Source organism: Chelmon rostratus, chromosome 2 (genome assembly GCF_017976325.1).
Source record: "Chelmon rostratus isolate fCheRos1 chromosome 2, fCheRos1.pri, whole genome shotgun sequence".
Taxonomy (NCBI): domain Eukaryota; kingdom Metazoa; phylum Chordata; class Actinopteri; order Chaetodontiformes; family Chaetodontidae; genus Chelmon; species Chelmon rostratus.
The window spans coordinates 18,741,049-18,764,989 of NC_055659.1; the positions used below are offsets into that span (position 1 = coordinate 18,741,049).

General features: G+C 42.2%; 2 protein-coding genes across 4 annotated transcripts; both read right to left on the reverse strand.

Moving 5' to 3' along the window:
• Positions 1-1,682: 1,682 nt before the first annotated feature.
• On the reverse strand, positions 1,683-11,362 carry timeless (timeless circadian clock). The gene is made up of 30 exons (XM_041954668.1): positions 11,236-11,362; positions 10,476-10,606; positions 10,151-10,304; positions 9,768-9,882; positions 9,536-9,598; positions 9,312-9,413; positions 9,046-9,201; positions 8,832-8,965; positions 8,651-8,738; positions 8,341-8,517; positions 7,674-7,891; positions 7,484-7,587; positions 7,085-7,254; positions 6,867-6,992; positions 6,559-6,710; positions 6,387-6,484; positions 6,193-6,313; positions 5,894-6,095; positions 5,649-5,788; positions 5,454-5,533; positions 5,211-5,334; positions 5,000-5,082; positions 4,701-4,855; positions 4,302-4,530; positions 4,069-4,137; positions 3,813-3,931; positions 3,363-3,594; positions 2,642-2,693; positions 2,465-2,529; positions 1,683-2,240 (listed from the first exon to the last, which is right to left on the reverse strand). Exons 2-30 carry the CDS (start codon positions 10,570-10,572, stop codon positions 2,110-2,112), a joined length of 3,756 nt encoding a protein of 1,251 aa, XP_041810602.1. The 5' UTR covers positions 10,573-10,606; positions 11,236-11,362; the 3' UTR covers positions 1,683-2,109.
• Positions 11,363-12,830: 1,468 nt separating this feature from the next.
• Positions 12,831-18,301, reverse strand: prph (peripherin). 3 transcript variants are annotated; one of them, XM_041947661.1, is made up of 10 exons: positions 17,739-18,286; positions 15,920-15,980; positions 15,427-15,522; positions 15,009-15,173; positions 14,790-14,915; positions 14,472-14,692; positions 14,082-14,097; positions 13,429-13,465; positions 13,110-13,183; positions 12,831-12,964 (listed from the first exon to the last, which is right to left on the reverse strand). In XM_041947661.1, the coding sequence occupies exons 1-10, from the start codon at positions 18,284-18,286 to the stop codon at positions 12,893-12,895; spliced, it is 1,416 nt and encodes a 471-aa protein (XP_041803595.1). In that variant the 3' UTR covers positions 12,831-12,892. The 3 variants fall into 3 exon arrangements, with proteins under 3 accessions (XP_041803595.1, XP_041803585.1, XP_041803576.1); XM_041947651.1 differs by lacking the exon at positions 13,429-13,465 and adding an exon at positions 13,614-13,653; XM_041947642.1 differs by lacking the exon at positions 13,429-13,465 and having other exon boundaries at positions 14,045-14,097; positions 17,739-18,301.
• Between the last annotated feature and the right edge of the window lie 5,640 nt (positions 18,302-23,941).

Below are 23,941 nucleotides of genomic sequence, written 5' to 3' on the forward strand. Positions count from 1 at the left end.
GAGGAGGTTTGGGAATTTGTGGAGTCCACAGAGTAACAACTGGTGACACGGGACCCTGTGGATTGTGTTGGTACATGCAGAGGGAATGAGCTACAGCTGTGAGCGTTGACACTGTAGGAGTGCTTCATTCTCCCCACAGGGTCTCCCGGAGGAGGGGGTGGTGGTGGTGGTTGTGTGAGTGTGTACCAGGGAGAGGGTCTTATTTATTTATAGCCACAACCATAGACTGTATGGCCTAAAAGCTAACATTTCAACAACCACGCCCATATACAGGTGTTCGTTGTTTACTGTCTATATGTACACTTTATGATCTATTCAGTCGGGTTTTACTAGACAGACAGTTTATTCTTTTGACAGAGCTTGTAGGTTCCATGATTTCCTGCCTTGAAGTATAATTTATTGGCACATTATTCTATGTAACCCCTTTCACTGCATTTCCAGGAGGATTTAACAATAGTGGGCAATTGAACCATTCTTGTTTTCTTGTGTTCTTCCTATAATGGAGAACTTGTATTGGAAAAGCATCAAGTACTGCTAAATAAAGATGCTGTTCTCTCCTTTCTAGTGATCCTCTTCATCTCTGAAAAGTCACAACTCGTCTAGTAATCCATAAATACAATAATGTTGTGTTGCGACATGAAGCTCAGTTTCAATCCCTGCGAGTTCTGGGAAATTATGTGACGAAGCCATCAGGTAGTTTTTCTCACGAACTGAACTGACGGGTATTTTTCCCTCAGAATTTACCTAAGCATTAGACTGAGCCCCAAGGTCATCAAGAATCATCACACAGGCCAACAAGCTTCACAAGACTTAAAAAGTGAATGAGCCCTTTGTGAATAAGCAATAGTGTTAGGTCTGTCTGTGCTCGGTGAGGTTTAGATCTGCTGCCACTTTCTGTAGCTTTGGAATAAAAAGTAAGCACTTCATTTTCACCAACAAAAAGCATGGCTCCTTTGTACTGAAAGTTTGCACTAACATTTATGCAATACAGCCTCCTGGCGCTTTATGTTCTGGTTACAAAACAATGAGTCATCCCTGTACAGTAATTTTGATATACAGACTGTCCAAGCCTGGTTGCTGCATGGAGACACATGAAGCATTTCTCTGTGCAGAGGAAGCGATACACCTTTAACCTCTTAGCTTTTGTGAAGTATACCCACCCACCACTGTGCTCAACGCTTAACTCACAGCAGTATCTGTGGATTGTCAGGTCTGCCTCTGGCTCCGTGGGGTGGGGGCAGAGCAGATGCTGTGACAGGAAGTTACTAACATGGTCCAGATGTAAGGACGAGAGACCACCTCCGACACAGCTGCAAAACATGGATGGCTACAAGCAGCGGCTTCAGACACAAACAGGATCCCTGTGTTGAAGAAAGCTTAGTCAAAAAGAGATTTGCTCATGTAATCTTTAAGACAAATATCAAGACTGAGAGATCTGTCCAAGTTTTCATTAAGCCTGTCCTCACTCGCTACAGAGATACACTACTTAAAGTTTTATTCAAAACCTCCAATTTAAAGGGACATACATTATATTCAAGAGTTCAACTGAGATATTCTACATATTCAAATACTTTTTAGTCATTCATAGGAAATAGTTCAACATGTGCCCTCTAGTGTTTAAAATGATGCAGTGCAACAAAGTGACAAAAAGCTGCCAGAGAGACACTATTTTGACAACAGTGCTTTTTTATTAATAAGAAGGCATGAATTAAACTCCAAGGTCTACACTGGAATTGATTGAGTTATAAACAAAGTGATGCAAAACTTTCTCAGACAGCAATATCTGTGTAATGTTCATGCTGAGAACGCTAAGAGAAAAAGAACAATTCACAAAATAGAGGACTGGCAGAGCTCATTTACCACAAATACATAAAGGCACCAATCAAGCTGACCAAAGAGATGACAAAACAAAATTGCTTAATATGATCTATGTTCCCACTGGGGCTGGTCGAAAGGCCCATTTCTTTGGCTTGTTTGGTATTCCATTAATAGAGTTTCCGCTGTCTGGGCTGCAGACCTCCAGAGGACTGCATCCACCTCTGAGCAAAATGAGGGACTTTTATGTCTCCCTTGCCTGCAGTTTTTTTTACAGTCCATTAAAGAAAGTCACTAATCCTCATCTTCCTCTTCATCAATTAAGGCCATCTTCCGTCTACGCTTCACAGGAGCAGCGATATCCTCCCTGTCTGAATCTGCATCACCGTTGGTATCCATATCCACTGCAGTGGTAGAGTCCTCCGCTGTAAAGACGGTAATATACAAGTCAAAGTGCTGCAGTTAAATCATGTTTGAACACTACTATTGTCAGAGGCCGGTACTGGTCCTGCATTGCTGTTGTTAAACTTAGCACGAAGTAAGGAGTGACAACATGAACCTCCTTTTAAGTTTTCTGGCAGGGTGCCCAGTTAGACATTATAAACCTAACACATTAAAATGCTAAAATTGATTTCCAACAGTAACATACCATTCTCCTCATCATCGTCCAACACTCTGCTTCTGCTTCTTTTAGCTGAGGTCTTCTCCTGGGATCTGAGGGGAACAGGAATAGATTAAGAATTAAGAGTATTTGGAATTAAAAATAGACATTTTTCATCTGTGGTTTGGTTTAAGGGATTAACAAAAACACAGGGCGATACCTCACCTCTCAACTGTGCTGTCTGTGTCATCAACCAGAGAGAAGTCTGACACAGGAGCTAAGAACAACAACAACAACAAAAGTTAAATAATAAGTTATTTTAATAGTTCACTCATCTGTGATCAGCAGTAGATTTAAGACAACTGGTGTAAATGCTGCGTCTTAAATGCTTTAACAACATCTCAAAAGTGTCCCAATGGTTTTTGCAGTGGCATCCCATCTCATTTAAGAGGCAGCTGAAGTATTTTTTCAACTGGCATACCAGGGGAATCTCATTGTCACGTGGGCTTTTCAGCCTGTGTCTATATGCTGCTGATTTTTTATGTTCCTTCTGTCCAACGTTTTGAGATTTACAATCCAAACGACATCGCTGCTTTTCAAGCTCATAGCTACAACAACACTTGGCTGTGAGAATGTTGCACTGCAGTGGATTACTGTTATATTCTGAGGAAATTGAAACATGAACATTGACGTTTTACAATTAAAATTCATAAATTCCCTCAAGGCCTTCTTGAGATATCACATGAGAAAGGGATGGTCACAGTGATGCTGACCTGTTCATATGTACAGCGGGACAAACTAACAAACATTAGGCCTCTGCGGCAGCGTTAGCCGTGGTGGGCTGTGGTGTTCCTTGCAGCTTAACACTTACCGACATGACCAAAGCTGTAATTAACTACTGTCATCTGACACAACACACAGAGCAACATGAAGCTCCCACACATACCTGCATGCTCTGAGTTGTGGTGTTTCCTCTTGCGCGTGAGCAGCAGAGCTCTCAGAGCCTGAGCTCTCTGTTCACTAGAGACCTCCTCCTCCTCCTGGGATTCTCCGGTCGGACTCGTGGAGCCATTTTGCTCCTCGTCTCCTTTAGGGTCTTCCTCTCTTGGACTAAGAGCTGCAGCTGCACTCCGAAGCTGGGACGCACTGATCTTTGCTGGGATCCTCCAAAAGGTCTCCTGGTAACAGAACAGTGAAAAATTAAAGTAAATGCAAAGTATCAGCCGTAAAGTCTTTCACCATCAGGTGTTTAATCCACTATTTAGAAATGATTTTACAATCGAACTTAAAAATGCCAAATTTGTCTCAAATGAATGCACAAAGAGCAGTTCAAAGGATTAGAATTAGACTGAGGTGAAATTATTTGGTAGTGAAATATTACACAAGAAAAACACACCTGTTCATTTGCAGGTGCTCGCATTCCCAGTTTGCGCAACAGTTTGCGGAAGGTCTTGTTTTCCATGGCTTCTTCATTAGCCTCTGTCAGAGGAACAATCGGTACAGCCTGGGACACACCTGGTGAACGGACCACCACAGTTTCATTAACAGACCAGACAACTGTGCAATACTGTAACTTCCCTGAGAGCCAAAACCACTAGGAATAAAAAAAATGACGTTTTAATGAAAGTTTTGTGTTTGACAGCTGCTCTTACCATCATCTTCGCGGTCCTCTGCTGTTCTGTTCAGACAATTCTGTAGCCACAACATGGGTCCAGACATGCCTGTTGATAAAAAACAGCATGAAACTCATCCTACGAGTTCATACTGGAAGAATCTTTTATTCTTGCAGTCTCAAACAAGGACTTAACACACAAACCAGCAGCATCTTTGTACAGAAAGACACTTTGTTTATTTAGACTCTAACATCACCTTGAAACTGCCTCACCTTCCTGTTGTAGAGCATACACCATGGGGCCTATATCTGCTCTCCTCTCTGCTGGGGAGTGCAGGCTTTGGCTCCTCCTTCCTCCGTTTTGTGATTTTTCCTGTTCTTGCTCTTCGCCTTCCTCTTCCTCACTCTCTTCAGACTCATCCTCTCCCTCATCTTCATCATCTCTGTCCACAGGCTCATCTGGGAAACCTTGTGTAAGTCCTTCGAGGAACTCTTCTTCAGTCTTTGGCAGAAACACCATTTCATTAAACATATATTGCTATATGTTATTTTTTTATGATGTATACTTGGATTTGTGTTAGACACATAATTATCTTTATTTTCCAATCACAATCGTTTCTTAATCTAATTAATACTGTTACTGTAAAAGAACAAAGTACATCTTAAGTTTACCATTCCTTTTCCAGAGCTCTTCCCTTGACCACCGCGACTCCTCTTCTTATAAAGCTCTCGTCTCTCAGACACCATGCCCATACTGAGCAGCTTGTCCACCACACGTGCACGCGACCGCTTGGCTGTGAGCTTCTTCAGGATGTTACCCAGCACATCTGTGAAAATGCAGTTTTATCAGTAAAGAGAGCCGCCCCGAGACTACTGTTGTACAAGGATCAGTATCGGGGACAGAGGCACACTGAAAAGGCTGCTTCATTTTCCTCTCATGCACTTCACAATGATAATATGGTGTCTGGTACCATCAGAGTCCTTGTACTCCTCGTAGAGCATCTCCAGCTCCTGCTCCTGCTCCTCAGTCCAAAGAACAATCTGGGTACCTTTCCTTTTGTAAAAGAAGACAAAGGGACTCTTCAACAAGGGCCTAATAAGTTCTGCAGTGTATAGAGCTATACTGTAATATATCCCTCTCTACATTTCATTAATATTACTCATTCTGTCTGGAGTACATACTTTGGTTTCTTGAGTTCCTTTGCGTTGTCGACCAGACCCATATGCACCAGCTGCGTCACTACCTGGCGTCGAGTACGGGTGCTGTTGCTGAGTAACGGCAGCAGAGTCTCCACTATATCTGGTACTAAACACAAGAATAAATGTTCAGTGAAGAATCTAGATTAGAGTGTGCAAGTACATCTTGTAACTTTTAACATGACAAACAGAAAAGATGTGCGAACAACAAACAAAAAGGAAGCTGACCTTCAGAATGACGGTGCTCCTCATAAAGCTTGCGCAACTCCTCTTCCTCCTCTTCAGTCCACGTTGGTTTCTTTCCCTCTCTGACATATTTATGACACCAAGATGCAATAGTTGTAGAACCAAAATGTTGCTGTTTTGTAATAAATATAAATACCATGTTTTAGAAATGAAAGACAAAACAAAGAGAGCACCAACCCATCTTTGCTGTAGCCTTCAGTCATCTCACGTACAGCCCCCACATTTTTCCAGAACAGCAGTTCAACATATGCCTTGTTGTTCTGTGCTGCCAGTGAAAAGAAACGGTTCAGCACATACTTGGCAAAGGTCACCAGTTCCTGTGGAGCGGAGAATAAAGGTAAGGATCTTGTGTCTCATCCACAGTTGATCTGATATCACCAACAGCTTGCTGAGGGATGATTTTTCTCATGTCATTACTGTACCTTGTACGCAGCTGCGGCAGGGTCGCTTAGGATCTTGTTTAAAAGATTGAAGACTGACAGCTGGTAAAGCAGGGCGTCCATTTTGAGGTTGACAGCCAAGCGGTGCAGCATTCGAGCGATGCAGTGGTTGGTGTGAGGTGTGTTTTTTGAGTATGACTTTAATAAGAGGAGGTATGGACGCACAATACTGGGGTTGGCAAACCTGTGAGGGGCAACAGAAGGGTAACATGTCCCATCAGGATTGTCACAAAGGTAGTATTTGACATGCAGTGGCAGCTTGCAATAACCATTTTCCTCACCTCTTGATAAAGTCCAGAAAGTTGAATTCTGTTTCAGAAACCTGGATCGATTCCAGCTCTTCCTCCTCTAACTCTGCTGCATCATCCTCATCCTCTACCACAGGCTCAGGAGGAGATGACCCTGTAATGAAAAGTTGAAACGCTGCACAGATGCTGTGAACAAATCATATAAGTATACATTTACAAAAACTAACTTGGCAGGTTGGCGTGCAGGATCTGCTTGAGGAGTTCCAGTTCTTCTTCAGGTTCCACATCAGCTGACCCAAATACGTCTCCCTCTGGCCACACCTCCCTGAGTATGACAAGAAGTTGGTAAATACCTAAAAAAATGAACATGTGTCATCACTCTGAGGGGTCGAATCTGACCTGGCAGCGCGCAGCAGCCCCAGCGCTTCTGGTCCCAGTCGAACCAGCAGGGCGTCCTGCACCCGCACCATGGCCTCAGTCCGCTGTTCCTCCAGTGGTGTTTCAGATGTGGCATCGAAGGGCACGATGCTTTCAGTTAAAGACTCTGACAGCTGCACACAGAAGATAGACAGGTGGTATTCAGTGTTGGTAAATGTGACCCTTATCTTTATAATGCAAAACACTCTTTGAAGCTAAATTGTCTCCAACAATACTTGTCTGTGAATAAATGCTCTCTGCTGCCCCTAGAGGTTGATTCTCACACTAACCTGAAACCCTGAACCCTTCAGCTCTTCCTCCACGACCTTCCATGTCTCTGCCAGGGCCTCTGGACTTGTTTCTGGAGCCGAGGACTTTTTATCATGTCGAGATCTTTTCCGCTTCACTTTCTTCTTCTGCCGAGTTCACAGAGCGAGATATTTATATTGTAAGTAGGGCACTGATGACAAGAATTTCCACACACAACAAATTTAGGACAAGAACTCACCTGAACCATCAAGTTTTTGCGACCACTGCAGAAGCGTTCTAACATGCGCAAGAAGAGATGAGTTGACTCCACCAAGTCTTTGAGGTAAGAGTGAGGCTGTCTGGTTTCATCATACTTCCTCAGCAAAGTCAGGAAAATCTCTCTGTATTCCATCAGGTAAAATATGTTACCTAGAAAGTGGAGGTAAATCAGAACAACAATTACACACTAACCATTTTTCATAATTCAAATATAAAAAAAGATATAAATTGTTGTATTGCCTTAATAGCATATCCATATACTTGAAACATTATGCAATGATAACAGCATGTGCAAACATGTGCTCCATTTGAGCTTAAAATTATTACTAGAATTTGAATGTTAGAACTCAAAAGAGTACTCTATCTTTTAGCATCTTACTTTTAATAACGCTGGAACTCTGACGGATGCTTTCATCCCGTGAGCGGTCCATCTCATTCACAGTTAGCAGCAGCTCCTGATATGCCTTCAGTGCCAGGTGCATCCTAGAAAGAACATGTGATAATCAGCCTTGGACCAACACACGGACTAAACATTTTTATATTCAACTGCCTCCTGATGATCTTCTTACCTGCGTGACCAGGATGTGGCCTCTTTGCGGTCTGTGAGAATCATCTCATAGTAGTTGGTGATGTTGCGCTCAATAAAATGGAAAGTGCGGATGGACATGGTCTCAGAAACAAAGTCAGCGCGGAAACCGTTGCCGCGGTTGAAGGCCATGAAAAAGCTGAGCGCCCAGAGGTAGTACGTCTCGTCATGTTGTTGAGTTTGCTCTCGAATTAGACTTTCCTGTAGAGGAGACAATGAAACACAGTGTTGAGAGTTTTGTAGTTTGTGTTGCATACAAAGAGCATTATAAAACCTTTACAGCATTGGTCCACAATACACAGCAACTAAAAAACTTATTCCACTTAAACATATCAAACATCCTCTCCGAAGGGCTTCTGGGTAAGTTAACTTTCTAAAAGAATTTTAACTCTCAGTTTTAATTTGAATTTAAGTGTTTCAGCATCTTATGAAGTTTGCTCAACTTTGCTATGTCTCTTCCTTTTTATTTATATTCATATTAAAAACGTGCTATGAATAGACTTAACAATGACAGCGCTAAGTATCTGATGATGTGTCGTGGCGGCTTGCCATTTTCCGTTTGTATTCTACAGAACAAAAAAGGGTTATTGCTGCATTGGGTCTGTGAGTCTGTGCTACAAATATAAGTCATTAATGTTACAGCAGCTGACCTTGACAAGATACATGAGGTGATTGTAGCAGTTCTCCAGGAAGTCCATGCAAAACCCTCGCAGGAAGAGTCGAACATTTAAGGCTGAACGGCGTTTGTCCTTACATTCCTGAGCCTGTCGGTTCCTCTTTGGAACACGTCTCACTGCTTTGCCTGCATCATGAGTATAATTTTTGAACTAAAACAAAATATAAACAAAAAAGAGAGAAAGAAAAGAAAGAAAGAAAAACAGAGATTCATATTAAAATAATTTTGCAAGCACCATAAGATTGCTCCATATCACAGATGAGCTGCACGAGGTCACAACTCACATTATGAAGAGTTTTGTGATAAATAACGTCTTTGTCCCCAATTGACTTGAGGCCTTGAACAACATAGGACCCTCCAAAGCGAGAGTGTCTGAAAATAGAAAAAATCCAGTTTCAAGGACTTTAAACAAACTGTACACAGGTTGAGGAGTGACTCAAACGAAAGCTAATAGCATGCAGGTACCTGGTTCCTCTTTGTAATGTGCGAGAACGTTTGGCTGCGTGCTCCTTCTGCCTCAGTGCCTCCAGCTCCTGACAATCTCTCTGCTTCTCCTCTGCCGAGCGAGCCTGACCGGCACTCACCAAAGCTTCCGGTGTCTGTAAGGAAAGTAGAAGAGCTCAAACACAGAACAGCTAGGGATTTGTATGTGTACCTAAAAGGGTTTCATTAGTCTAACCTGGTCTCTGAACATGAGGGAGATTATCTCCAACACATGCATACTCCACTGCTGCTCACTCTGGGCCGACGCCAGGAACTTAACCAGGTCATCGAAGCCGCTCATGTGAATGGCCCACAGCAGCCTATCATGGACGCTGGCATCATCGTCCACTTTCTACAACAGAGACAGATTAGGGAGGAAGTACAGGTGAGATAAAGGGTCTAATTTAGGACAGATTTAGCTCTGCCTCTAATATGATCATGCTATTCTCGTTAAATTCAGACCTTTTCTTCACCGGGGTCCGCAGGTACATGAAGCACATTCCTGACCAGCAGCAGGATCCTCTCTATCAGCAGGTTATCCTCCTCCTGTCTCTGCTCCCAGTCCTGAATAGCAAGAAGGCGAGTAGGTATACATAGGAAGAAACACATGGATAAACACAACAATTTTACTGGTATAATGTAGGAAACAGGTGAGGTGAAAGTAATGTGAAACTGGTGAAACTCACCAGTTGTAGAAGGTTGTATAATATCTCACTCAAAATGCCAAACACCCTCTCACTGGCAAATGCCTGAAAATAATAGTACTTATTAATATACAATACAGTACTTTTTAAACATGAATTACAGATGTAATAGTAGTAATAGAAGCACTTATCCAACCCAGATATATTATTATATATTATCATTACACATTAGAAAATGTAAAATGCTTTTGCAGTTATACTGAGTTCACAATACCTCTTTGTAGGCTTGTAAATGAGATGTCACTTGCAAAAAGTGATGTCTAAACACAGGGTCATCAGGGATTTTACCAAAGCAGAGCATGGCAGGCTGAGTAAGGTTGACCATGAGCCTGACAAAAGCCAGAGAACAGTCAAGTGAGCAACAGTGTCTTATTTTTGAATCTTCTATGGAAATTGAATGACAATATGTTTAATAAAACAATACTTGGTACCAACATATCATATAATGTATCACAATATTGGCTTTGGCTGACCAATAATCCACTCAATCAAACTATATTATGATATATTAACCCACTGATTTTTTGTCCTACCCATATTATAAATATTCCTAAACTTTTGAAGTTCAAGAGAGAAGTTTCATGTTAGGCTTTATACCTGATGCATGCATCAAATAAGGCCTTGTCTTGTCCGTGCTGAATGATAATAGGTAGGAGATCATTCTGTACAATTTGGCCTGCACCCAACTGCTGGCGGACGTCACGGGTGTCATCTTCATGGCGTAAATACCTGATCAAGTCTTTCACACTCTCTGCAACACAGACACAGGACAGTCAGGAGGAGGACTAGTACAAGTGCTTTTCTGTCCTTAATCCATAACAAGAACACTGTATATTATCCCCTTCCCTCCGGTGATGCAAGAAAATCATTTATTTATTTATTGTAGTCACAAAATATTCAGAACATTTTAAAAGGGATTCACCTTCGCAATCAGCTTCCTTGTGGTAGGTGTCTCCCTCCAGATAGCCAAGAGCGCTGCACGTTGCCAAAAGCTCGCAATTCATTCTGAGTAAGTCCATACACCATCAGACAGCATAAAGGTGGAGGTTCAGCCTAACCAGCAGGATATAGAAAGACCAACAGATCAAGATCAAAACAGCATCTCAAAAAGTTGTGTTTACCATGAACTTAAGATTTTGCGTATCACTCTTTAGCAGCAGATCAATCCAATCAATATTTGCTAATGGGCGTGAGCCTGCACGTGACAGGTAAACTTAGATGCTGTTAAAACACGCTGAACTGGCTCACCTGTCACCTGTGGAGTGGATCTCAAACTTTTCCGTGCGCATTCTCATCTGTGCAGGTCAAGTTTGCTTATTATCTGACTGACTTGGTGAAGTCTGGTTACTTTAATTGGGCACTACATAAAGCTGGTTATCTACATGTTACCAATATCGGCATGAAACTGTCCAGTGTAACGTTAAACTAAATGGAAACCAGACTAACCAGGGGACTACAATAGCATTAAAAATCTAACTGTTATTTTAAGGTAGCCAGATCATTCCGATCTTTCATATTAGTTCGGTATTTAGCTTGCTAACGTGAATCTACAGAGGACGGCTCTGCTCGACACATTGCTAATGTTATGTAGCCGGGACAGTTAGCCTTAGTTTACAGCAGACAGACCGCGCAATGACTCGAGTCTGACTTCAGAGAAAGAAAAACAACACGCAATAACTTACCCAATCGTTGAAATGCTGTTACTCTACAGGTGTCCTTTCCAGTAACTGTTGGTGTATAAAGTTAAGAGCTTTTCTATTAGTATAACGTTGGTCTCCAGTCGGCTCTCTTACAAATCAAAAAGTCTCGCGCCAAGATAGCGAGCGTAAAGTCAGGAAGCGGATGTAGAATGTCGTCATGGCGCAGTATGTCCCCTGATTTTAGCATTTCAGACTGTGCCTTCTAATGCTTACCTACCAAAAAGACTAAAAACTAACCCAAATCAATAAAATAGCTGCCGGGTTGAAGCAAAGAGGGTAAGGTTACGGCTTGTGCAATGGTTGATGTGTGGATGTTCCAGACTTTAGTGGAATATACCTGCAGTTTGAGCTAAGGTGTTGCCTGAAAGGTTATACTTAGGGCAAAACACAAGCCAAGGCAGGAGTCCTCCTCCTATTGAAGCATGAAGAACTTGTGTCATCTGCCCTTGTTTTCTAGACCCCTTGACAAATGGTTTGCTGCTGCATTAAACCTTTATCTATAAAGGTTTATTGGGAAAAAAACTTTGATCAATGTAGTGTATCCTTGTGAAGTCACCATACGGAAACAATAAATTTCCGTCATTCACACTGAAAAAAACAAACAAATGAAATGTAAAGGTTTTCACCTTTGGATTGAAAGGGGCCTGACAAGTTTACAATGTTTCCCTTCATACTTTGCATCTGTCATTAGTTCAAACACACTCTACTGTTTGAATTCCCTTCCCCTCCCATCAGCTTTCTAAAGTCCACGTGTTATATTCTATTCAAGCCACTGATTCTGAGTGACTGGCATTGAAACTTTTTTTATTACTATTACAAATACAAGGTGCTCTTGGAAATAAAGTGCAGGAGATTGGTTTAGAGACCTTGGCTTGTATGAAACCAAAACCTGCTGAGAGGAAGTTAGTAAAAAGCAAAAAACACTCTTGCAGCACATTCATAATGAGTCATGCGTACAGACAACACAATTTTGCTCCAATTAAGTTTATTTGCACTTATTCAGTCATCAATTGTACCAGATACACTCAGCATTGCGAAGCACATTCAGCAAGTCTTTTCAGTTGGTGTCATATTCTCAGTGTCAACATTTCCTGTGCGTTACATGTTTATTAATGGTCCGTGTATTTGGAGATTTCTTGGTTTGCACAATAAGAGGATAGCAAAGCTTCTAAAAGAAATGCAGACAGGTTAGTTTATTCTCAGTCTGTGTTCACCAAAGGGCAGTGTCTGAAGTTCAGTTAGTAAGTCATATCTATGACACAAGCTTTTAAAATTCTGCATTTAAACTATCTATTTTAGCCTGTAGTTTCATACTACAAACGTGTGGTCGCCTAAGGATGTCATGGGATTGCACTGTAAATCAAGGCCTCAAGTGGTATGTTAATAAAGTGGTTTTGCTTAATCCTACAGATGATGTTTAGCAAAAATTTAGTGGCTTAAATAGCACCAAAGTGACACTGTCTAAAGGGATTCATTCAACATTGCACCTATACTGAGAGACTCTTTGCTAGACAACAAAACACATAACTAGTGGGAATGAGGACTGTATAGATCGTTTCTTTTTTTCCTATCTTTTCCTCTTTCTAATGTATTGTTTCCCTCATGGCTCTGGCCTTCACATTTTCTAATCAGTTTTTATCTACTCGTCCTTGTCGTCCTTGTCGGTTCTATCAGAGTCTCTCTCCTTCTCCCTCCTGGATTCCTTCACCACCTGATGGAAAACAAACAGACTGTTCAAATTCACTTTCACATGGTGCAAGTTAATGTAAGTCTTATGTTCTACACAGTGTCCATAATGCAAAAGATGTCAAGCTAGTTATTTTGCATTGTGCACATTTTTGTTTAAATTATTGTACCTCTCCATCTCTAGTCTCAACTGTCTTTATCACCACAGTCCTCTTGCTCATGCTGCTTGGAGTTTGTTCATAGTCTGCAAACAGTCACATCAAAGTGGGGTTTTTTACAGTCAGACACATTTGCAAACATGTTGTGACCAAAGCCACTTGGTTAAGGTTGGGAAAGGATCAGGTGTTGGCTTAAAATATCTGGTGTAGTCACCACAAACACAGCTGGAAAATATCCTACTGTCACGTTAAAAATACCCGATGTAGTCGCAGGAAACACGGCTCAAACAGTGGTGTGGTGCCTGACAGTCATCTCGCCTAGCTGTCACACCGACACCACCCCTCCTCCTCCATGATGAGAAACTCAGCTCATATCCACAGTGTTACAGTAATCTGAACAACGTCTCTTTGATACTTATTGTAGAAACACTGATACAATACATATGAAACATACAAGTTTAAACTCATCTGTGTACAATGTACAATGCCAACATTTCACTCTGGCAGCTGGGCCGCAATTAGAGCATTTCAAGACTTGGATTGGCGAGAAACTGTCCTGGTTGAACTGACACATTCTTCAATTTAACAGCTCTTTGATTTGAAAAAATTACATCCAATCAGGGAGCTTAAAATTTGATCAAAGGAGCTGGAAACAGGTGGAAGCAAAAGATTATGCTATTAGTATTAGTTTACTTACAGATTCTGGGTCAATTTTGGATGAATTCAGCAACTGTGTCGATATGTTTTGCTCCCAACTGCGTTTTGAATTTGCTACAACTCTGATTCACACTTCTGACTTGCGTCTTTCCCATAGCAACAGTGGCTGAGGCTCATGGGTATTAAACTTTTTAAAGCCATCCCCCATACCAAACTGACAGACAAAAATGATTTCTCAGAAACTTAGTTAAAACAATTTGAAATTAAGGCTCCTAAGAACTTTAACTTACCTCGCTCACCAAAGTGGTTGCTCATGCCAAGATTGACGATGGGAACAGTAATCCTAAACAGTGAAAATAAATTTTGGGTGTTAGCAACAAATCTGTAAAGAAACGTCATTTGCTTTCCTTGAGGTGGCACATGCATTTCAGTTACTCTGAGGTTTCAATAGACATAGATTAAAGATCGTATAAGGAAAAAAACCCACTCAGATTTTTTTTGGTGGTGCATGAAAACTTAAATCACAATAGACACAATCACAAATTTGTTCGACATCTGGATTATGTAGACACTCCTAACATCAACATGGACAGGGTTTAGGATGGATCTTAGGTCCCATCTTGTCCATAATCAAGAGATAAATGTACAGTGATGAAAGAAAAAATCCCATCAAAACAGCAGAAATTTGGACCCAAGACACAGTATGTCCTCCCTCACCTGCTCTCCTCTCCCTCCAGCAGTTTACGGTAAGTAGCGATCTCAATGTCCAGAGCCATTTTGACATTGAGGAGGTCCTGGTACTCCCGAAGGTGGCGAGCCATCTCCTCCTTCAGGTGGCGGATCTCATCCTCCAGTCTGCCCACGTTGTCCTGGTAGTTGCCAATCTCATTGCCAAACTGGTCCTCCATATCACGCATCTGCCTCAGCAGGGCTTCATTCTGAAAAACACAGCAGCAAATATAGTACAAGAAGAGAATGCAATTTGAAAATGACATGGATGAATATAGAGAAGTGACTGGTGGTGCTTGGCCTCACTGTGTTCTTCAGTGCATCAATTTCACAGTTGAGAGACTGAATCTGCCTCCTGGACTCATTGGCCTCCTGCTTGGCCTGCCTCAGAGAATCAGTGTTGCGCTTTGCAGACTCAGTCAGATCAGCAAACTGTAAAAACAAAAAAAGAGAGAGAGGAAGCACACAAGAATGAATCTGTTTCTTTATGTTCATGTGTGACTGTCAGTGTGTCTTTCTGCCCACCTTGGACTTGTACCAGTCCTCAGATTCCTGCATGTTCTTTAGGGCAATGGTCTCATATTGGGCCCTGATGTCCCTCAGAGCACCGGTGAGGTCAGGCCTGGCGCTGCTGTCCACCTCCATCTTCAGCTGCTGGGTCTGGACACTCACTTGAACTTCTTGGATTTCCTGATAATAATAAGAAAAACCCTTGATTGCACTGCTGATCAGCTAATCACTGGGATGATCTCATTGAAGGCCTACAATCACTTATTAAGTTATTGTATTACAAATACTCAGTAGTGAAATGTCACTTGGGATATATGTGTATGCAAACGATGAGTATTAAAATTACAGGTCTCTAGATATCACACTGTGATAGGTGACTCCTGAAAGAAAGGACTTCTCTATGGAAAAGTTCAGAGGAGGCAGCATCACTTACTTCATCATGGAGCTTCTTAAGGAATTCAATCTCATCCATCAGAGACTCAATCTTCCTCTCCAGCTCCAGACGGGACAACGTGGCATCATCCACATCCTAGTTTGAGACATATATGAGACAAAAACATAGTTCACGTTGCCATAATTGCAGTATGTCATCATTGCTGAGACATGTTTTCATCATTAACTTACGTTTTTAAGATTATACTTTTTAATCATGAAAAACACAGTTACACTAAAGACAAAAAGAGTCTCTCCCTGAAGCACTTGTATGAATCATTTGCAGCCATTTCAATACAAAAGTGCATCAGCAAAAAAGCTTCTTTCCTGTCCAGCAGTCTGGATCAATAACATTTTAGAAATCTGTCATGTTACTGTGACACTATTATGGAAGCACTGGAGATGGAACAAAGCTGTCCATTGTGACCTGTTACCCGAGCCTGAGGACACTGTAACCAATATGGTAATCAAGGTCCAGTGAACTGGGTGTTTACCTTGCGGAAGGCAAGCAGGTTATTCTCAGCATCTGCCCTCTTCTGGGCTTCTTCCTCCAACCTTGAGGACAAAGAGCAAGACAGAATATTTCAACCAATGTACAGATCTTCTTCCGGGCTCCCAGAATCTCCTTTTCACCAAAGGAGGAGAGAAAAGAACATGATGCATATGTTAAAAAAAAAAAAAAACCCTCCTGAACCAGAGCATCAGCTGGCAAAAAGCTTTCTGGATCAATTTGTTAATTTACTGTCCTGTAAAAAGGGTTGGGAGTGCGCCCAGTGGGATCAGCAGCTGCTCCTTTGAACTAATGTGGTTTCTCTGCAGTTCAATAAGGCCCACACTCACTGAGGTTATGTACACACACTTCCCCTCTCTTTAACAATTTTAAATGGTCATTTTAATTTTGGCCAGTATACAGTCATCCATCTGTATCAGCGTCGAGAGTAGAGATAATCGGAGGGACATTTCCAGGGCAGCTATGTAAAATCTGTATTTTGTTTGAACAACGTGAAGTGTTTGTGGACCGGCTTCAACCAAAATAATTTGGTGCTCCTGCAAAAATGAGCAAAATGACGTTAAAATGAAAAATTATATTTCATTAATGCTTCAATTACAGTTGCTGAGCCACTGTGATGACTCAGCACAATACAATAAGTTTGTTCATTCTCTGCTGACACTTTGTGACTGATGGGCCGTCTGTGTGGTCGATGTCTGGATGTGGATTTGAATCCAGCTCCATCTGTCCTGTCAGACAGAAGTCATGCCCGGACTGGACATAAAGTAGATTAGTGGGCAAAGCATCACATAGTGGGCCCTGCTTCCTCATCTTTAATTCATGTTGTGCTACAGGGGTCCTTTTGTCCTAATGGGGTCTCTGGCACCATCCCATCAGCACAGAGGGACACTGAAAACACACCTAATGGAGTCATTGAGTCACATTGATTTTTCCTGACGCTGTTCTCACCACGCCTGATATCCAACCTCTCTTCCTCTGGACCCATTTCCTCTCTCTCTCTCCTCAGCCGGCCCCACCCTGTGTCTGCCCCATCCATCCTCCTCCTGTCTCCTCTCCATCCTAATGTGTGCACCCATGATTGTCTGTGTTCCTAAAAGTGAATACATTTGTGTTATTTAAAGGAATCATTCAACACCTCCTTGCCTAATTTGACATCAAGTGGTATGCCATAGTTTTCTGTGGGTGACTTTGTTGTCCTTGGCTCTTCTCCTTTATGTTGAATCCTGCTAGTAAGGCAACGCAATAAACATACACACGCATACATGGAAACAGTCTCATGCACAAGAAGCAGGGCAGTGTCCTGCATCACGCTCTCTGTCCATGTGTGCTGATGTGCCACGCCCTACACCACCATCACTATTGGACTCAAGTGGCAAATGTTCTGGGACTATCTGCCTTCTCTGTGCTTAAAGTGGACCATGAAAAACAACAGTGTCAGTGAGTGATGTGATTGTGGCATTGGTGGTAAGTAGTAGCCCACACGCAGGGCTCAACGTATGACACGCTCACGACCGAGAAACACTGGAATGAAGAGGAGAGAAAACTGTTGACTTTGTTGGGACAATATGGTTCATCTGATCAGCAGCTTCTCCATAGCTGTTCTCTAATGGTTCTATTGTTTTCCTGAAGCAAGGCCCAACAATTTCTTAAACTACTCTATTCTTTTTTCAATGTGCTCTTACCCTTCACCCAAATACCCTTCACCCAAAATATCTCACCATATCACCCATGCATGAACTCTACACCCTCCTTATCCTTCTATCTCAATACAAGCAGTCATTCATCACTCTGTTGGTACCAACCTCTGCTTGAGCAGGGCCAGGTCCTCAGCCAGGTTGTCCCTCTCCAGTAGGTACTGGTCCCTGTCCTTTCCGATGGCGTCCATCTGGCGCCGCATCTCCCTCAGCTCCTCCTGGAACAGGTCGGTGGCGCGGTTGGGCTGACCATGCTGCTGCTGGCCCTTGAACTGGTTGAGCTCCTGTTGCAGCGCACCATTCTGCTGCTCCAGGTAGCGCACCTTCTCGATGAAGCTGGCGAAGCGGTCATTGAGCTCCTGCAGCTCGGCCTTCTCGTTGCTGCGGGTGGTTAGGAACTCCTGGTTGATGGCTTCAGCCAGGGTGAAGTCCACCTTGTCGTAGGAGACGCGAGGGGGCTGGGTGCTGGAGCGGGAACGCTGTTGTTGGTAGGTGGTGGCGCGGGACGTAACCACAGGTGACATTGAACGCATATAGCGCCCTCCGGAAACGGGCATACGGGAAGACACGGAGGAGTAAGAGGACATGGAGATGGGGTGTGGGCTTCCAAAGGTGCGCCTGTAGGAGGTGGAGGTATGCATTGAAGAGTGGCTCATGGCTGGTCTTGTTCTGTTCTTTATCGCTGTGGAAAGATGGAGAGCTGGATTCTTGGAGATGCTCGTGAGGCAACAGGACATCAGACTGAAGAGCACCGGGGGTTTTTATGCACACGAGCTGGCTATCCCATCATCCTCACGCCTCCCCCTCCCTCATTTCTCCTCACCCCACCCACATGAACCCTTCCTTTCTCAATCACTCATCAGCACACAGGCTCTGGCCACTCCCTACCCTTCAGAGACAGACCCTGCCTCTCTCTCTCCCTCTGTGCTTTCACCGGCGCTCTGTCTTACTCTCTGTCTCGACAGTTCCACCCTTTTAACCAGAACACTTGGCACGGGGCCAGTCCGGCTTCCACATTGTTGCTTTGATTCTGAAAGATGGCTCCTCATGCCCACCTCTCCTCACCCTGATTCATGCCCTTGCTGACACTTTGCAATGGTTCTTACTCAGTTTTGATTGTTGTTTCTCCACATGATTCCTATACATGGTTTCACTCTTACATGCACATCTTAACTTTACCATCAAATGTACATGTCAAGGATCCTGTTACCTGGTTCTCAATAAGAAACTGTGAAATTGTGGCCTAAATTGAATCACATGGATACATTGATTTGATTCTTTTCCCCCTCCATCTGTCTCCCTGCCTCTCTGTCTCTCTCTCCTTTTACAGTAATGGAATACTTTATTGATATTCTGGGCGTCTGGGGCAGAGCCATGACTCCGCAGTTATTCCATCCTTTTGAAATTCACTAGATCCAGTAATCCCTGTCAGAGTAAAAGTTGTCAAATAACTTTGTCGGTGTTTCTGGTGAACAATGGATTTTTTTTTTTTTGGCAAAGTCATATAGATGACAGGGGTCAAACAATTGTGACTGTGGTTAAAGCAGGTCCTGGGACTTACCACGCACAAATTATTACCAGTGTAGAAAGAAATGATCTAAATGGTACATTGTTTCGAGTCTATTGTCACTTATAATATAATTAGCAGTTGCAGCATAGCCAACTGAACACAGTCAAACTTAATATGATGCTCTCTTAACCAGCCAATAATCACAATATCAAAATTTATATCAGCTTTAACTCTGAAGGAATGTACTTTGCTCTCAACATATAATGTTATTAAGATTTTTTTTTTCCAGACATCAGTTGAAGCTGCTTTTCAACCAGGGAAAAAGAGACTGTGCTATGAAACCATTAATAATGTATTAGTTTCTTTTTCTGTAGAGATGTGTGAATCCTACTTGCAAGGTTGATAAATGATGAAGTGCAAGGACTATTATATTACTAAATCAGCCACTAAGGGGGTCTTAATTCAGACGCACATGGCAACAGTAAACACTATTCTATGCTTATTGTTGCTGTTTTTACATGCATTGTTATGGACAATAGCTTCAAATGATGAGAAAATGTGACATTAATGTTAATGTTTTTCTGTCAGGCAGCACCTTCAAATCCTTCTGTAGATTGTGCAGCATGTTTGTGTGTGTGTGTGTGTGTGTGTGTAAGGTCTATAGTGATTTTAATTGATGTCCGCAGACAGGCTACCAATCTCATGAAAAGTTGACGTAATGCTGAGCATGCTCTGTAGTGACTGGGCGTGGCGCTTTCTTTCCTTTGTGTCCCCGCCACACTTAGTGCCTTTAAGCCTGTCCATCCCCATGCTCTCCAGTGTCTAATGTAATACTGAGTATAACAGGTTCTGTCATATTCGTTTGTCTGTCAAACACACACACACTCGCACACCCACACACACACATATGGTTTCCATTACATTTGGGGACGTTACATTGATTTACATTCATTTCCTGGACACCCACCATAACCATAACTATAACCACTACTAGTCTGCATCTTATTTGACCTTACCCTAACCTTAACCCAAGTCTTCACTCGAAAATTTAACGATTTACATTATGGCAACTTCCATTTTGTCTGCTCAATGTGATGGTGTAAACAGGTTTATATCCCCACAACATGAGTTATACATGTCCACACACACACGGTTACTCACCAATCAACAGCCTTTATTTTAAACTGTACTCAGCACTGATTAAATTAATCTTCGGGTTCCTCTTCCTCATGGAGCATGTGGACCACAGTGTTGTAGAAATACAGTTATCTTTTTTACATTCACAAACAGACACTTGATTTTCCTCCTTGTAGGTTTGTATGGCTGCTACTGCCGAGCTCTGGTTCTCTGTGTAATAAATGGCCCATGTTAGTCTGAGCTCTGTAATCTAATCAACCTGCTTCATAGTCAGTAACTCTCTCCTCCCGCCCTCCCCCCCCCCCCCCCCCCCCCCTCTCTCTGCTCAGAGCACATCTCACTTTCAGTTTCTTCACCAGATCTTGCTCCAATCTGCACCTATGTCAAGCCTTCTTATCAGTGTAAAGGCCAAATCTGCATTTCTACACTTAAATTATCAACATTCATGTCCAACACACAAACACACGCTCGCACATACAAAAAACCCACAGCTGAATGATTTCTAACTGGAGCGTGTCAGTAATACTAACCATCAGCCAGATGTTGCCATTAGCGATTGATCCTTCAGGTCTCTCTGAGAATTCCCGAGGGGCCATAAATTCAATAATGCCTCCTCGACAGTATCAGGCTAGAATATCTGTTCCCATTTCCACTTATTGAACTCACGGTGTGTGTGTCATGTTGCAAATCTAGGCAGGCATTCCGATATCTCAGCCTTCTGGGATAATAGGGAATAAGCTCACTCCATTTTCATATAGTAGAGTTCATATCTTGGGTGTGGTCTCTGATGAGAAACTTGATCAAACTTGTGTCTTACACAGCAGTCAGCAGTGAGAGCAGCACAGAGCATTGCTGCTCAGGAAACCGAGCCGACAGCAGCATTTCAGCTCTCATTTTATGCCATTCACAGCGGCATTTTTGTTTTTTGTTTTTATTTTTACATCTAAAGTTAACATTTTTCCAAATCCTCACTATCTGATATATCTGTGCATGTGGGCTATGGTAGGTTAAGGTTATGGGAAACTGGTGGTTTCAGCAAATGGACTATGGCCCAATCCCAATTCCATTTTGTGTGTGGTCGTGCACGGCACGGTGTCCTGTTTCTTTTGGGGATGGAGGGGTAGAGGTTATCCAAATGGCCCTCCACATGGAGCGTTTTCAGAAAACACCAAACAGAGTGGAAGAAGAAGATTTCCCAGAATGCTTTACGCACTGAGACAGTGCAACATGAAAAATGGCTCCCGGTGATTGGAAAAAAGTCCATATCTTCTCAAATAATCCTGCAAGAATTTAAAAATCGAAAAAAAGATGTAATTGGATCATTGTAGAAAAGTCACTATTCACAATATGTTCACAATCATACATGAAGGCTGAAAAGTAATCCAGTTTGTCCCAGCTCATCTGATTAATGCAGGGCAGACATTTCTTTGGGCAGGATTACACTGTAATAGCCACTGTGTGAACCTGCTTCCTGGCTGCTGTCAGTACACTAATCTGCCATGTTCAGTGCTGCAAATTCAGATTTGTCACTGACTGGTCCTGTAATAGTTGAAAATGGGAACAAGCAACAGTCTTTGATATAAAATTTATAGTACGAGCTGGATTGTTTAAATTCTACATATAGTGGCATTAAATAAAAGTACAGAGTAAGTACAGATGACTATTGTTGCTCATGTTAATTGTGGGCTGCAGCGAGACTCAATGCTGCGTCCTTGAGGGTGGTAGATTTCTGCAGTGCAGAGGACAGATGAAGGAAAATGCATTTTTTTTAAGATCGGTTGCCAGGGAGTGGTGGGCAATAAGAAGTCGTTCACATTAATCAGAGCTGCGTAGCTGCTTGGGTGGTGTCACCGACTGACTCATCTTCAGGTTCACAGTCCAGAGAGGACTTGAGGAATTATGAGAGCCTCGCCAGCTTATCTTGAAAAGAGAAGCCAATTCCTGAAGCTCAGCCAGTAATGCTGGTGTGCTTTGACTGGGACAAGTGGCCAAGAGCTACTGTGCTGTGACCTATTAAAAGCTGCAGGCCTGGTGAGATCCAGGACGGCTGTTAGGTCCAAGACAGAGATCATCTGTGACAAATAATGGCCTTTCAGGGGCACTATGGGGTTTTATCTCGGCTCCAGTGCACGTCCAGACTTAATGCAGATGGTTGAACAACACTTGGTACATGTGACAGAGAGACATGTTAACGGCCAAGGATGATTAATGGATGTGTTTGGTAATTACTGTAATGGAGCACTGCAGTGTAACACAAGTCTGTTGGGAGGATATTAATTTGGAAAACTTGTGTATGTAAGTAAACAGAGAGAAAGAGAAAGGACATTGTGAAGCGGTGCATACGTGAGTGAAACCAACACAAATTGGCATAAATAACCCGAAAGGTTTCATTGAAGAAAGGTGCAGCGCATGAATCTACTTTATCACATTCTGCTGCTTAGATGAGTGCAAATACAGACTTAATTTTAAAACCTGTGAGTTAAGACAAATATAATGCAGTAGCCTTTACAAAAACAGAGCCATGTGCACTTGAACTTCACTCTGATTCATAAATATAAAACACGTAATCAAGCGCCATCTTTTCCTTTACTTCCCCATCACCCCACTTCTTTGTTTCCTCTGCGAAGGCCAGGCCATAGCTCCTTCCAATAAGATTTTGCTGCAGTGACGTCAGCCTATCTTCCTGCACTGCAGTGTGTCATATAATGTACATGTTACTATCAGCCGCTCTTTGTCAGGCCAGTGCATTAGGGTAGCCTGTAACATGTTGATAAATCAATTTAACTGAGCAGAGAGCAGAGCGTGATGGTAATATTTTTTAGTACAGTCAGCAGCAGCGTGCCTATAACCACACCACTCTCTGACCGCGGCTCTACTCCACCTAAATGCCGGCTGAAGCCATGTGAAACATTCGTGACATGCCTATAAAGTTGTGGATTGTCACAGTTTGTTGTTTTTAGATTATTCTACTTTCTATTATTATAGGACAGATTTTTCTGTGCTATGTGTTGCTGTTTTGTCTAAATGTTTTCTCTCTTAAATACATTTAAATTTCACTACTCTATTTATTTGGGCTTTTCTTTGTGGGCCATAATTAAGCAATTAGAAGCTAAAAATACAACACTTTAGCATTAAGTGTTCTGGCAGATTAGCCCTGATGGATGTTTCACTGTAATGATTTTTAAGGTGGAAATTATCTACAGTAATTGAATTGGCCACTTGGTGGCATGCAACAACTTCACCTTATAAATATAGTAAAAGTGTTGGCACAGTTGTCAATTTAGACATCCTGCAGACAGGCAGCAACATTAACATTCACTTGGAGGTGTATTTTTGTTCTCTGATAAACTTTTCAGTTGTTGTGTCCATCAACTCCTGTGGGAATATGGATTTTTTTTTTTCTGCATCTGAAAACAACTTTAATGACAGTGAAAGAAAACAGAGTCGGGTGATTAGTTTCATCACTATGAACAACCGCTTTCTTATTACACATTGTCATTTGATCCTTTATTAATAAAAAAATTTGATTGGAGCTTTAACAACAACAGAAAAGGAGAAGTAAAATGATAACTAACTATACTGTAAAAATCAAACATTTTCTATTGGTGACTTGATTAACCAATTTCTTATTGTCACTGCCATTGTATTGATTGTGTGATTTAAT